This window comes from Liolophura sinensis, chromosome 6, assembly GCF_032854445.1.
Source record: "Liolophura sinensis isolate JHLJ2023 chromosome 6, CUHK_Ljap_v2, whole genome shotgun sequence".
In the NCBI taxonomy this organism is placed as follows: Eukaryota; Metazoa; Mollusca; class Polyplacophora; order Chitonida; family Chitonidae; genus Liolophura; species Liolophura sinensis.
Window position 1 is genome coordinate 72,023,337 of NC_088300.1, and position 16,337 is coordinate 72,039,673.

General features: G+C 37.7%; 2 protein-coding genes across 2 annotated transcripts; one reads left to right on the top strand and one right to left on the bottom strand.

The window, feature by feature from the left end:
* Nucleotides 1-1,642: 1,642 nt before the first annotated feature.
* Nucleotides 1,643-11,205, bottom strand: LOC135467718 (transmembrane protein 127-like). The gene is made up of 3 exons (XM_064745539.1): nt 10,688-11,205; nt 9,370-9,540; nt 1,643-8,414 (listed from the first exon to the last, which is right to left on the bottom strand). Exons 1-3 carry the CDS (start codon nt 11,058-11,060, stop codon nt 8,098-8,100), a joined length of 861 nt encoding a protein of 286 aa, XP_064601609.1. The 5' UTR covers nt 11,061-11,205; the 3' UTR covers nt 1,643-8,097.
* Nucleotides 11,206-11,271: 66 nt separating this feature from the next.
* LOC135468416 (mediator of RNA polymerase II transcription subunit 28-like) lies at nt 11,272-14,580 on the top strand. The gene is made up of 4 exons (XM_064746670.1): nt 11,272-11,370; nt 11,638-11,704; nt 12,077-12,189; nt 12,970-14,580. Exons 1-4 carry the CDS (start codon nt 11,287-11,289, stop codon nt 13,306-13,308), a joined length of 603 nt encoding a protein of 200 aa, XP_064602740.1. The 5' UTR covers nt 11,272-11,286; the 3' UTR covers nt 13,309-14,580.
* The last annotated feature ends 1,757 nt before the right edge of the window (nt 14,581-16,337 follow it).

Sequence of the window (16,337 nt, forward strand, 5' to 3'; positions counted from 1 at the left end):
TGGTTTCATGAAGTAAACCCAAACTATTTTAAAAGTTCACAAATGTGATACTTTTTTCTTTTACTCCAGATGATTTCATTCATTACTCTAACGGTTGTGATAGATCGATGACACTTGTCCAAGCATCATTTGATAGACCTTGTCGTCGCGCTTACTTTTCTATATTTGAAGAAGAAAACAATCTTACTCAATCTTACACTTCACTTAACTATTTGTGATCATGAACTTATGCCAGTCATCGCGTAGTTGTTTGTATTGATGAAACCACTGTGGTGAAAGTGCACAATACAGTTTCTAAGTGATATATTGTAAGTGTTAATGGATATTGTTTAGAAACAAATTTGTACGGTTGTTATTATTTGTCTCAACTTCATTATTATATGCATATGGCACATATTTTATATTGATTAATTTCGCATATGTATACTGTAATAGCATCTTACGCAAAGCCAATATATGATACGTGTATACTTTATCAATATTATAAGCGATCATTCCCACAATATGGATAATACTGACACAAGCGTACAATGTTAGAACATTTCATGTGACTACTTGTACAAAAGGCTGGATTTTGCAATATCAGAATTAAATTTATTTTTTAACGGTTTAAATTTAAATTATGTCCATATATCTGATATGGAAATTTGTCATTAAAGGCTGTTTTTCGTCAAACATGAGTTCTCTTTCATTTCCTTATTTATTTGATTGGTGTTTTACGCCGTACTCAGCAATATTTCGCTTACACGACGGCTGCCAGCATTATTGTGGGAGGAAACCTGGCATAGCCCGGGGGAAATCCACGACCATCCGCAGGTAGCTTCCAGACCTTGTCATGTACGGCCGTAGTTGTCTTTCAGCTATATATTAAAACAGTGCACTTCTGCATGATGGTAGAGAAAAACATTTCTCACAAAATACGGTAGCCAGATTAGTCATGTCACATGAAAGAAACATACCAAATATATCTGACAAAGATAACAAAGGTAAAAACTATATAAGAAGTAGATCTAAGAACTGGATTGACTGTCCAATGCAGAGGGGCTATCAGCATAACAAAGTGACGGCAGCATTTTCTGACCTCACGATTATCCGGGGCCGCTTGCTCTAAGCGATTGCAAGCTATGGTAGTTACAATCAACTTAGTGTATGATCGGTTTGTGCAAGAATGAGTCAAGTTAAGGACAGAATGGTAGCGTGGTATTATTATGGAAGAGCGATTCGAAAATGGTTTCCCATTTAGTTCACCTGCAAAACAATCGCTTCACATTACAGATTACATCAAAAAAAAAAACGAAGAAGACATGATACAGTGGACATAATGGTAGTCACAGCATTTGATTAATTTATTTATTTGATTGGAGTTTCACGCAGTACTCAAGAATATTTCTCTTACAGACGGCGGTCAGCATTATTGTGGTAGGAAACCGACCAGATCTCGAGGGGAAAACCTATGACCATACCTTCCGCAGCACTTGCAAATACATGCATAAAACAATGTAGAAGATATTTTGAGCTAAAGCTGGAAGCTACAATTAAATAAAGGTCTATTCTGTTTCGGAATGCAAAACAAACTAGATACTTACAACTAGATCTGAGAAAACTGAGCACAGGAACATTTGTAGATTGCATATATATCCACAACTGACGTCCACAGTAGTGATTGTATCAAGGGTATATCAAGAAATTTCTTAGAATTGCATGGCAGGGTAAGTACGTATACTTTCAACAGAACATGCGCGTTGCTATTCGACGTCTTTTCTTCCATCAAATTTCCCTGACTCATTTTAAACACGGTCATATAAACAGAAAAGATCAACAAAAACGAGAAAGAAAGTTTTAAAACATACCAAAAACCCGATCTCTTGGTGTGGATTCATGCAACGCTAAGTCTAGAGTACCCTATAAAATCCATTACCGCAGAATGTTTTCCAGAGTGAAACAGGTGTTAGATATTTCAGAATTCATTCAAGGCGTTAACCGATACATTTTTATGACATTTTATGATGAAATCTTTGGCAATAAGAATATCTAAGGAAAGTACAATATGCACCTTTTACAGAACTGTGGAACATTCTTGCGAACTTCACACCCGCTAATTATGTATATGATGTGAGAACATGCAGATTAAAAATTCCCACATGTACACCCAAGGTTGCTTCTGGACAAGCTTGATCAAGTGCTCCCTTATTCAACACCAATATATGGACTTTAATGTGCAGTTTAACATGTACATATACCAGTACCACGTTTTATCGGTGGAAGGTTTCTTTGATGGTTACGTTCAAACGTATGGGCATCTCACTGATAACTGGATGTTGTTTGCTGCTGCAAAGAGCTAGTTTACCTAGGTTCTCTAAAGTTATCACTTGCATGCCAAGCTGTTGGTAACGGTCAAGGCAATATGCCTATAACGTTTACTTCAGTACACCGTTTCTACATGCACGTGAAAATTTGACTTGAAAAATACACGATCATTCACAGGGTTTCAGAGATTTTCCTGTTTGTCTGGAGCTTACATGGTTGTGGTATGAAGAGGTTTAAATTTCCATCTCCCTGAACATCCATAAGCTCTTAGATGTTCAACATGGATCATAGAGTGATAGCCTGGAAATCACAAAATCTGGGGTGTATATGGGTGGGAATACCACGGTAAAGCTGGCTATCGCCCCTTGCCTAGTTGCATAGTATGATAGCATCCACAAATGAAGGACTGTGTCCATCTGGCAGTTGTGAAATAAGACATGCTTGCACATACTGGGCGAGGACACCACGATTGTCGTGCATGGAACCACGAAAGGCAAAGTACACCCATGACCCATGCACTGTTGCACATTTAGGGGTTTACACGCACATGTAGCAGCCTACCCTAGTAGTGAACAAGTTTTATTCACTAGGTGGAGTACTCAAAACATTACGAACTACCTGTTATAATAAAATCCAAGTTAACATGACCAGATCCACGTGGTTCACGGTTTAACGGCTCAGAGTTGCTCCACTTACAATGCTGTATGTTAACCAAACTGAAATATGTACACAGATCAAGTGCACTGACTCACTTGTCACTTACCACATTAACAAGACCCCTGCATGGGCAAAGCGTGTTATTTCTGGTCTGGAGCACAAAGCGGACTTCTTGCATTTGGATAACGCAAGTTTTCCATGCATCATTTCTGAACGGCTTTCGTGGTAATGTCATCGCTGGTGTTATGCATACGCAATACATCAGGCAGTATATATGAATGCATGAAACCAAACTACATAGCAGTTGCAAAGCAAACATTTCTGAACATTTTAAGCCGAAGCCTCATTTATAGACATTTATTACAAAAGAAGGCTGAGATTTATTACAAGTTCACCAAGCACACTGAATCACCCTGATTGTCATCTGAACACAGAAATATGAAGGAGACACCTACGTCAATCAGTCACAGTGGAATACAGGTCAGTTTTAACACGTTCACTGACAATACCTACGCTTATACACTGGTGTCGTTTCACACGGCGGCTTCAGAGCTAGCTGGGGATTGCCTTCATAAAACTTTCCATAGAGTGTTTATACGTAATGATCTTGCCTACCTTGCCTAGGTCCAAAGGCAGTGTTAGTGCATGCTACATGCTAGATGTAGATGAACAAGAACACGGTATCACAGTAACACAATACAAACTGCTAACCATGACCGCGACTGTACCAACGGACACAAAATCACACAGATCTGCCGACATTGCACATGCTGTATTTACAGTACTCGTTTTTTTCACCACACGTATTGGCTAACAGGCTAACTCCTAAGAATGATCTAACCGGGCATATCATCATATCTGTACAATGTGACTCATATAAAATAACATACAAGTATAAGCATTACAGTATACATCAGTGGTGTAGAAAATATTACTCTGTCATAGCTCTCTAGTGAACAACCACATCCTGAAACAGTACTGCCTTGGGTTTGTTGAAAAACACAAACTAAAAACTGTCAAAATCATCACACTAACATGATAACCACACGACCATAATCATCGCAATCTTGGATACCACTGAAAAGTGTATCCATCAAAAACGGAAAATGTCCATTTTTGTTGCTCATTGGTTCTTGCCAATGCATGCCTGTTTCAATGTCCACATTAACAGGAAACCATTTTAGTTCCCAAAGCAAGACATCAGTACTACAACAGTCGGCCAAATCGCTCCCAACTTCTTTTGATCCAATAAGACATAAATAGCATAATTCCAAAGCATAGATACTTCAGGTAAAAAATGAATAAAAAAAGTCACATATTTGACAATTCAATATTTGGACAAAATCAGTTGGACTGTCATCTTGAGGATATGTACATTTACTAAAAATGACAAATAAGGGTTTGTTGAAATTTGGACTTCTCAGTCTTTTGTGAAGTATCTATGCTTTTGCATCATGCACTTGACTCTGTCACAGAATGTATTCAAGGTAGGCTGGTGAAAACATGGCAGCAATACAGTTTGGAGGTAAAATACAAAAGTCATTTGTAAAAACACATCAAATTAGAAGAGATTTGAATGAAAATAAACAACACTCAGAGAATGCAGATGTGATGGTATAATGAACTCGAATCTCTGTCCAAAAATCATAATTTTCAGAATTATACAAGTCGATACTTCCAAAACACCCAGTGAAAGTGACTTCATACTGTTTTTTCTTCTACAACTTATAATATGATTATTTTTTTCTTTACCTCAACACGTTTATAAATTGTTTGATATTAAAACCAAAACTACTGTTCACAACAAATTCTTTGAAGTTCATTCTGACACAGGTAAATTGAGGTTCGTTTCATTAAAAATGCATACAATTTGTTTTATTAGCATAAAATATACCATATTATTTCAAGAAAAAGAGATGTATATCATGACCAGCCTGCCTGGTGAATAACAAATTATATATTAAGAGTTTGCAGAAGAAAGCATATATGAATTTTTGTTATATACTGTACATATCTTCACAAAGATTGCACTCTACCATATCAGTTCTGTTTTCATCAACAGGCATCACAAGAAAACAGGTTTTCACAATGTCCCTAATAAATTCTCAGGCACAAATTATCTTTCAAAAATGTGTAAAAAATAAAGCACTGGATACAATATACAAAATTTATGATACCAGAATACATAAAAGAAATTTAAAACACAACAAGTCATTATAAAACAGTGCACACAATTATAGCTACAAGTATGATGTACAAAAAACATGGGCTTTCAATGAAAACACTAAATACAGAATAACGAAGAAAGGTGAAAGAAATGAAGACAGTAACAGGTAGCAATACAGACTTCTGAGTTGTACAGTACCCGCAATGGAGAGACATCTTTCTGTGTATTATCAGTTATTACACTACAATTTGACATGATAAACTTTCATGCAGCTTACGGAAAGAAGCTATGTACAATGATGTATCCAGAGATTTTTGGTACAAAATTGATCAGTGTAAACCCAATCAAATTTTGCTATTATTTTAGGCCAGCCCAAATAATTTGAATACTACAAATAGCAGAGGCATGGGTCTGATATTTACTGAAAGGCAATAGTTTGAGCCATTCTTGATGTAAGTACGTAAAATTTTATATCATTACCGAGTACAGATATTTTGCTAAAAATCTCTGGCACAGCCTCCTTAACATTAGGTAGTATATACATGAACGGTAATTATCTCATAAAGTACAGTGTAGTTGTGTAAAATCAGGCAATGGTGATTCAATGACTTTGAAGGCTGTGAAATTCTGGTGGACTTATAAACTCTGTAAACGTGTGGCCTCAACTAAAGCCATGGTCTACATTAAATTACCATTCCATACGTAGAAAGATGTCACTCAGTTGCCGAAACATCACAACTTACGAACCATGCACTGGCATTGAGAATGTTGAGTTTAAACATTTCTGGTATACATGTAATACATATGTTTAAATGTATGTATCTATACACTATACAGATATGTGCAGATAGAATGTATACTAAACATGTGTATACTGTTTTATACACATGATGTACATAAAGGTTAAGAACTTATCTTGACCTACAGAGAAACATGAAAAAAGAATAAATACATATCTACAGATTAAACAAGTGTAAAGACCATAGATTAAATGTAGGAATAGCTTAAATTCTATTCATATTTAATTACCACCACTGCTTAGCAAGACAGCTGTGTTCAGAGCAGTGCTTACAGAGTTTATTTTACACTGAATAAATATATCCATCGTTCACACATATAATATTACCATAAATATACAGATGTACATGTATAAAATCAGTGAGCTAATTTACATAATATACTCTACCACAGGACAACAGTTAGACTGTTGGCAGGGGGTGGGGTGGCGGGGATGAGGGATGCTTTGGTTTCTCTCTCTTAGTTTGGCATGTTTGGTTAACCTTTACCATGGACACACTGTGTCACTCTTCTTACCACAGAATATTGACATTTCCATTGCTAACATAATTAATTCCATCTTCTTGCCACAGAATACTGACATTCCCATTGCTAACATGACTAATTCTATCTCTATCTCCAGTCATGACAACACATTATGAATCTGCCATATTATTCATATATAAAGATACCAAGGAGTTTGAAATAGCAATTCTTTCATAGAAACCAAGAAACTGTCTGTGTTGTAATCAGATGATGCCATTCATTTAGAGCCTTGCCTTAGAAACAATCAGATATTTCTGATATGTGTAATAAATAAGCAAAGTCACTCTGAAGAAATTCATTTTGACGATCTCAATATTTCAACTTAATTAAGTTATCCTCAGGGGAATTGTGCCCTGTGAGGCACACTTTAGCTATTTATACATGCGCACAGCATATATAGCTGTATGAATATCACAGTTACATGTACTTCGCTTATTTATTGTGCTAAGCTGTTCAGTTAATCAACTAGATTCTTATGATCTTACTACTTGTTTTAATTTAATGTTACATGTATATGTACACAATTTTTTAATAGCTTTCCATCGAACTATAATCAGACACATACTTCTGTGTAGACCAATATAAATGGTCTTTAGTGCTGTTTTTTGCTCAATTTTAGACAAGGGTAAGCGACCAACCTAATACCACCCCCTGCCTACCTTCACATGTAAACGCTCTGGTCAAGACTTCTTTCTTAGGAGTTAACTAACAGCTGTGGCCCCTTTTGACTCACTATTATTAGAATATACCAGTATAATTGATAATGTTTTAGCTTTTTTTTTTTTTTTTTGTTAATTTGATTTAAGTGAGGCTGGAGTAGCATAAGCCATTGGAATATGGGATCTGAATGGCGACCAGACAATATGACAATATGACAATATGACAATACGACAACATTGTCATATTGTAATGTAATGTATTAATCTGGATTATCACTACCACAAATTGAAACACAACACTCAATTTGATTATTTATCATAGCAATACAGATAAAGGTAGTTCACATATCACAAATGCTGCAACAACACATGAAGTTTTACAGATCATGCATGTCACAGCAACACAATCTTTGCATATCACATCTCCATACATACAGGAATTTATGCAGCGTGCAATTCAGATATTTTTTAAAAAGTCTGCACGTCAGCACATTTGTGTACATATATCTTTAGTATAAAGCAGATGAAAGCTACAGATACTCTGTAGCATTAGACGAAGATTGCTATTCACAACGGAGCCAGAAGATTAGCTCAGATATCACCAACACAGGTAAACAATCATAATACATGTACATACATGTAAGCAAATCAAATACAGTAAATCTGCTCACTGAGTATACCAAGGGTGGATGATGCCTTGCATACACTGAATATATATATTTATTTATCTATACAAACCAAGTACACACACCTCAATTCTTCAAACTCTTTGTACAAAAAAAAAAAAAAGAAAAAAACACAGGGTTTTTCATCATGACATTCTCAGAATTTTCAAGGTTCCACTTTCACTTTTACAGAACCATACATTTTGGCAAATTCCTACATGCAAGCCTGCCTTCAACATGAACGTACTGCTTTTAATCTAGTTTTAATACAAAAGGTTTGAAGAATTAGGGAATGGTGTATGATCTAGGTACTGCCACCTCAAGGGGAATATGCGGGTGGAGGAGGCATCTGTGCCAAGGCAGAAGCTTCAGGTCCGGTGGGAAGCAGTGCCTCCACCCCATCGTAGTCATCCAGCAACGACTCTGTCTGACTCTCCTCATAGATCGGATAACGACGCAAACAATTTGATGCCGTCGCAAGAACTGCCACACCTCCCGCTGCTGCCACCAGATAGAAACTTACATCGAAATCTACCTCAACTTTGCTACTCTGTTTTATTTTTGTATTTCTCTGCAGCCTTTCGATTTCGGTGGTCACCCAGTATGTAAATCCATTTACCACAACGCAAATCACAACTGAAAAGCAAAAAACAATAACACTTGTTAATCTGACTTTCCTTCCTCACTGGTCTTCCCGCAACATGCGGATATGCCTGGTTTTCTCCCACAATAGAGCTGGCCGTCGTCGTATTAAAAGTGAAATACTCCAATCAAATAAATCGCTAAATAATTTGGTTTTTCAGTTTACATAATAGGAAAGATCAGAAAAATGGAGAATCGAATTGTGAAATAATGAATAAAAGGAATGGCCAAATTTCACTCAAGGGGTTCTAGTATCCTTACAGGGAGGGGCAGACAACTCTGAAATTAGTGTGCACATGAGCTATGAACACTGAGATTATCTCTCTGTGAAGTTTAAGGGCATTAGGGCAAAGACGATTTGCTATTTGTTACAAACGCAATTCTCTGGAAATCTTCTGATTTACACTACATACCTGATTTTCACAGTATTGTCACTAAATTACCGAGTACCATCAATTAACATGTACTGTTAAATCCCACTGGGTTACCTCCCTTGGTGATCACATTCCAGTGGTAGAATGACCAGTTTGACCATGGGCACTGACAGGTATTATTTATTACAGATTCTTTCAAGAGACTCAGTGTAAATAGTTAGCACAAAACTAGTAACTAGCTTCTGTTCTTAAACAATTACATCAGTGTCCTTTGTTTTTAATGTACTTCCTGAAAAAACCTCCACCAAAGCACTCAAATCTAATTATATCAAACACATAGCTTACCATTCATAAATGTTTTTAATGCAATAACATGTGGAATACATTCAAATAAGATAAAAAGGTAATAATAGATATTATATTACTTCTATGATTTTGTAACATATGTATATTAAGATCGTATTTGTATTATCTGTTGTGATAATAACAGATATAACACTTGCTAAAAACAAAAAGGAAATGTCAGCCTTACAAGTTGCCAAGACTTTCATGTGAACAAATTTCTCATGCATTACCTGTTAGAATACTTAAGAAAGCATTGCGTCGAATCATTTTCAGAGATCGTCTCAAAGGCCCAATTAAATCCAAAAGGAAGGCGAAAAAGCTGCACAGTATCGCAAAGAAGATGAACCCAATGATAGTTTTCATCAGAGCCACAGCCTTTGGGGTTACACAATTTTTCATAACTGTGAAGAAAGAAAATGGAACAATGAATAAATACATGAACATGTATTTTATAACCATAAAAACTTACGAGGAACGCTTTCAGTGTAATCTCCAAAAGCAATAAATATATTTACATGTTTATAATACTTAACTACACAGTTTATTTGTTCAACATTTTTCAAGGATACCCTAAATGACCTGAAATTTTGTCCAAAACTAAGATGCGCATTTTTCCAGATTTTACGAGTTCTATAGATTTTAGAAAGGTGCTTTGAGGTGTTTAAAATGTGGGATGATATCCTACTGGAAAAATGTAAATTTTTAGCACCAGAAGTAATATTTCAAAGAGATTTATTTGCCTCCAAAAATGCTCTTTTGTGGCTGAATTTCAGGCCATTTAGGGTATTTGAGATTTCAGCCGCACAAAATATAGTCTAAATAACACTGAAGTTAATACAGTCCAAAATTATGTTTTTTGATGTTCACAACTTACGTATACTTTGTGGATTGTTGTATTGTATAACATTCTATAATTTCCGGTTACGAAAATTTCGTTTGTTGTTCTCCTATGCCCAATACTATCCCATCGATCCTGTATGATCTTTCAACTCTTCGTCCGCTATCCACTTCTGCAGGCTATGTAAAGTGCCTCGATATGCATGGTCGTGAATATATATATATATATATATATATATATATATATATATATATATATCGGTCAGCCAATACAAAAGTGTTGCCATAAATAGATTGGAAAAGAAACCCTGGCGCCCAGCCTAGTACATCACAAACCTACAATTTAAGCATTGGCTAGGACAGTTGTAAAACAAGTCACACTAATAGGATTCATCACTGGGTTACATCACTTTTGTTCATCACATTACCTCTACGTATTCTATTTAACTTTTTTTCCCATAAATACCTGAGTACTGCAATAACATGCTATAATCATTGACATTAACAATACTGACATTTACTTTTCTTAGCTAAACAACAGCCAGCATTACATGACGGGAAATGTGAAAACGAACACAAGGAAAAGCAAGGAAAGTGCACCAAATTCTATCAGATCTCCTAGAAACAAAGTCACTGGGGTCAGATTTAAACTCTGATTCGCTACATCACTTGGCAATTTAATTCAAACCATAGATTCTTATATATACTTACTTCTACCAGAACCGTAGTGATAAATTTTATCTGCAGACTGAGTGTACTGAATGGGAAGATTTTGAGATTTGTGTGGACTGAACGACGTCTCAAAGAAGCCACTGAAGAAAAACTGATAGGCTCCGATGTATCTGAGATTGCAGCCTCCGCCGCTCAGTGAAATCCACTTGGACTCAGCCAGGGCTGTACACAAGATTACAATCACAATCATGCTGCAAACGGCCGCAATAAAGTTCCTCTCCTTGTGTTTCAGACGAAATCGACGGCTTCTGTTACTGTTGGAACTTCGGTGGCGATGCGGACGTGAACCGCTACTACTGCTCTCCCTGTGGACGCCAGAGTCGCGATTTCGTCTGCTAGATCGACCCGGCATTGTCACCTCAAACAAAGATCACCTGCGGCTGAGAGCTTAACAAGACAATGGGCAAAGAAAGATGTCGATATCACACATCTGGTCGTCCAGAAAAGCGTCAAAGTTGAGAGTTTGTCTTCAGGTAATTTATCACTTCCTTCCACGATAGCTTTCATTAGTAATGACAACGCTAGGTGGCGCTAGTTTCAGACTTCCGTTTCCTTTCAATTACCAGAACAAACAAAGCATGGCAGGTCCGCCAACCACTTCGTTTCCTTCTACGAACGCTTCTGGTGGTCATTTGGTGGAAGATTTAGAATCAGCTTTTCAGGTAGAAATATGATGAGTAAAGTACATGCAGAAGAATATCAAATTTGTATATGGGAAATAAATTTGTTCCGTCAACGACAAATGTGGACTGTTGGAAATTGGCACTTGAGTAAGCTTACAGGTACCATCATTTTTGGGATTGGGGCACCGCTCTCGAGCACATCACAGACCCTCCTGTCGATCTAGCACTCCATCATAGCTTCCATGACTGATGTTATTTACATTCTCACATACATGTCTGTAATATGTATTTGCTTTCTTCACATAGGACTGCATAAAGACCCTCACTGCCCAGGAGTATTTTAATGCAAGTGATTCTGATGAAGTGAAATCAAGTAAGAAATCATGCCATGTCTGATGTTAAAGGAATGTAATTAAACTGTTCGTATGGATGTCGCAGGACGAATGCAAAGGATGTTGCAAAGTGCATGTTTAATTACCAAAATACAATTGTAACAACTTTATTGCCCGATGCCAGAAAAATTTCAAGATGTCAGGGATCGTCCCCGCTGTGGACACTGGCACACACGGTGAAAATACTTGGTATGAGAACTTTCAACTTCCACTCTAAGTCAATCATTCTTTATGTGGGAAGGACTTGCTGCAGGTTTCCCCTAGGCTGTGAAATGAATTAGTGCACACTCAAGCCAAACTGGTACACTTGGGGTACTTATACATTCATGCAAAGGTTTTCAATTGTTACACAGGTGTAGAGCAAAACCTTCAGAAGTTTCTAGACCTGGCCAGGCAAACTGAGGCAGTATTTCTGCAGAAAAGGCTGTTGGTGTCAGTGAAAAAACCTGAACAAGTTGTGAAAGAGGTAAATTCCCAGAGGCTCAAGGTTTAAACAGTTTGTTTTTATCATAATATTTTGTGGCAAAGTGTTTACATCAGTGCATTGTTAAAATGTGATAGTTGGAGTGGCAAAATATACGTGCGATGTAAGGAAAATGTATGATCAAGTAACTGTATGAATGTTAAATTATATTTGTAATGGTGCATAGACAGCACATAGACACAAAATGTACATATGGCGTTAATTTGGTTACATGTATTTCAGGATACTCAACAAGTCAAATTTACAATACTAACAAGAAATGTTCTCACTATGTTATGAATTATTACAAGGATGAAAGTTTGTATATCCTGTATTATCGAGGGCTTCCCGATGACGATCATCAGAAATGTTGTTCTCAGTGCAGACAACAAGTCCTGTATGATGTAGGTTGTGGGTTCAAACCCATGCTGATACTGGTTGCACCCTCACTTCGCTGTATTCTCCACCAATAAACGTAGGGATACTGACAGAAATGCTCAGCACTGAGAGGTTAGAGCAAGGAAACAGGACTGATTGGCTCGACGTCAGTGTAATGTGACTGGGGGGTGTTGTGTGTGGTGCCTCAGTGGCGGCATGGACACACACACTTAATGACTCCCCTTCATCATACATGACTGAACAATTGTTACATACAATGTAAAAACTTAAGCATATGATGCACACATATATTTATATAAATAAAATAATAACACATACATAGACTCATGTATGGGTTCATCACATTTTGTACATGTACCAATATAATGTATCATTTTTTCCAAGGACATCCAAGAACTGAGGCAGGAGTTAATGCGAAAGGAAGCAATGCTTGTAAAACACCAAGAGAAGCTTCAGCAGTGGCAGAACCTGATGAGGTCTATACAGTCTGGACAGCCAGTGCCTAATCAAGCAGCAACAGGCCTATCTCACCCAAACCAACCGTCCCAACAGGGCATGCCCACAAACTTACCCCACCCAGGACAGCACTCCCAACAGGGGCAGCAGCCTGCCTCCCAGTCTATGATGATAGGTGGGCAGGGACACCCATATAGTGGGGGACCAGGACCTTTGGCCTACCTGGAACAGACCATGTCAAATATTGGTATGCCAGAGAGACGATGATATCTGGGACATGGGTTCTTTGGTATCCCTGAGAGACTTTGACTCTTTGTGCAGAACGACAGCATTTGTGTGGTTCATAGGTTTATTGGTTTATTGCCAGAGAGGACACTGTGTGGGACATACGAGTAAGTCCTGAGAGGCTCGGACACTGTGTGGCACATACCAGTCGGTCCTGAAAGACCTTGACACCGTATTGAACATTGACACTTTGTGAATTATAGATTTACAGGCATGCCAGGGAGAACAAACTCTCACACATTGCAGTGGTATCCTTTAAAGACGACGCTTTGTGTGGAACACTTATCGGCATACCAGACAAATGCTGACACTATGACATTTTCTGTAAATCATAGGTCTGTTGTTACGCCAGAGATGATGACACTATGTGTTGATCATGGGTCTGTTGGTATGCCAGAGGTGATGAAACTTGTGTGCAGATCATAGGTCTATTGGTATATAGGGATGATGACACAGTGTGTGGATCATAGGTTTATTGGTGAGCCAGAGATGATGACAGTGTGTGTGGATCATAGGTTTATTGGTGAGCCAGAGATGATGACAGTGTGTGTGGATCATAGGTTTATTGGTGAACCAGAGATGATGACACTGTGTGGATAATAGGTCTGTTGGTATGCCTGAGATGATGACATTTTGTATGGATCATGGGTTTATTGCTAGGCCAGAGATGATGACACTGTGTGGATCATAGGTCTATTGGTATGCCAGAGATCATGACAGTGTGTGTGGATCACAGGTCTATTGGTATGCCAGGGATAATGACACTTTGTGTGGATCAAAGGTCAGTTGGTGTGCCAGAGATGATGATACTGTGTAGAACAAAGGTCTGGTGGAAGTCACGAGAATTAAACACTTTGCATGGAGTATACAGATATTATAGTACCATTAATGTGTAACCGGTAAATCTTGTGCTAAATGCATCAGCTTATTCCACCTACATGTACATATAATTACGCCCGGCTTGGATTTATCTCCCTTTAATCTGTTGTCCAGATTGAAGGGAGGTAAATCCCAAGGCTGTTTACATGGACAAGCTTTTGAATGAATGTTTATCAATAATTTTTGAAGTAATATGATGTCCAGGATCTATATTGGTGCTGTTTTGAGAGATCCATTTGAATCTCCTTCTGAACCTGTGTAATTGTGAAAACTTTCACTATGTTTATATGGTTTCTTGATGTCCTGAAATAGACTAATCCAGCCGTCATTTTGTCTCTAGGATCAAATTATAAAAATGTAAAATTGCATCCGTTCCTTTTTTTCTTTTTAAAATTAAGACTGGGGGCAGACAACGCTGCATTCCAACAAAATACATGGAAATAACACTTCTTAAATGAGCTTATGAGAACTGTTATTGTCTCTGTAGGCTCTGTGTACAACCAGGCTCTGTACAATAATGACCATTGGTAGCCCGCTGGCTGGCTGGCTGACTGACTGGCTGGCTGACTGACTATCTGGCTGGCTGCAACTATCAGGCCCTTGACCATTGAGGTCACCTTTTTAAATCAGATTATTGCTGATTGGGCTGTGGTTTAAAGAGATTTGCCAGGTACCTGTTCGGTAGTTTTCTCTAGCCTCGCACTCCAGTTTTCTCCAACCATAAACTTTACTGCCATCGTACAAGTGAAAAATTCTCGAGCACGGCATTTAATACCAGTCAAAGGAATCGACAGCTCCGTGTGCTTGAGATGCGTCGCAGTGTAAAAGTATACAGCACAGAAACGCACAGTAGTGATGCCAATGTGAATTTTATACATCATTAACGATTTTATTCTTACTGTTTAAAAAAAAAAAAAAAAAAGTGCAGTGATGCTAGTATCAATTTATTAGGCGTCCCTGGTTTAGAAATAATCAAAATGCCATGTTGTCATCACATTTGAAAGTTGTTGTGAACAACCTTGTACCCATCCAGGATAATACAAGCATGAATTTTACCAAACAAAATGGAATGTAGAGTTCTGCCAGTTACAGATAAAAAAGAACAAATCCGAACAGAAGTGACGGAAGCATTTGTACTTGGGCATATCTGTTTGGTGTCTTGGTCAGTCTCATTTTCACATCCCGCTGTGAACCCAAACAATCATCAATAACATAAAGGCTACAATCCTGCAAAAATAATTTATTTGCATTTATTGGGAATGTCTTAATATCTACTTTTAAATTTGTGTAAATGTACAAATGTATCATTCAACAAGTTAAACACGTACATTCATACATGTACTTATATTATGTGTTCATTTATTACACTGATGTCTTCCATCATACTTACGAACATTTAACTGGTATAATGACAAGCTGGTGTAAAAGAGTCTAGAGGTTGAAGACCGACCACATCTCCCCAGACACCCTGAGGGAAAACCATCACACCTCCCAAGGCAGCCAGGAAGAAACTTATCACACCGCCCCAGGCAGCCTGAATCAGCCACACCTCTCCATACAGTCTGAACCAACCACACCTCCATAGACAGTCTGAACCAACCACACCTCTCCATACAGTCTGAACCAACCACACCTCTCCATACAGTCTGAACCAACCACACCTAAACCAACACCATAACGCACATACACTGTAAGACTGAGCAGTGAAACCCACAGATTTATGAGCTCCATGAACAGCTTATTGTCACCAATTTTCCAGGAATGATGAGAACAGAGAAACACAAGGAGAGCTAGATTAAAAAAAAACAATGAAATTGGTCAAAAACCTGTAATATGACTTTACATATTGTTTAGTCACCCCTAATGCTTCCAAAACAATCTACCTCAAAATATTGTCAATGTGAACCATGTTGTACACTCCTATGGTTACCAATGAGCGGGTCCGTGGTTTCTCTACACACACTACCCTCATTTCTCAACCTTTTCCCACAATGAAAGGGCAACTTTCAATGCAATTTAAGCACATTTTTATTTTGATACTGGAGACAAAAAAATACATTGGTTGGGTTGGCCAATTTCAGAACTTCACAAAAAGTATAATTTTATCAGTCTACACAGAATGATGCCTTCAG

Excerpts from the sequence above, each read along its gene's own strand:
- LOC135467718 (XM_064745539.1), bottom strand. The coding sequence starts at position 11,060 with ATGCCGGGTCGATCTAGCAGACGAAATCGCGACTCTGGCGTCCACAGG. Across the intron at positions 9,541-10,687 it reads TCACTACGGTTCTGGTAGAA|TTATGAAAAATTGTGTAACC; the intron begins GTAAGTATATAT and ends CTTTCTTCACAG. Across the intron at positions 8,415-9,369 it reads TTTCTTAAGTATTCTAACAG|TTGTGATTTGCGTTGTGGTA; the intron begins GTAATGCATGAG and ends TTTGCTTTTCAG.
- LOC135468416 (XM_064746670.1), top strand. The coding sequence starts at position 11,287 with ATGGCAGGTCCGCCAACCACTTCGTTTCCTTCTACGAACGCTTCTGGT. Across the intron at positions 11,705-12,076 it reads TTCTGATGAAGTGAAATCAA|GTGTAGAGCAAAACCTTCAG; the intron begins GTAAGAAATCAT and ends ATTGTTACACAG. Across the intron at positions 12,190-12,969 it reads CTGAACAAGTTGTGAAAGAG|GACATCCAAGAACTGAGGCA; the intron begins GTAAATTCCCAG and ends ATTTTTTCCAAG.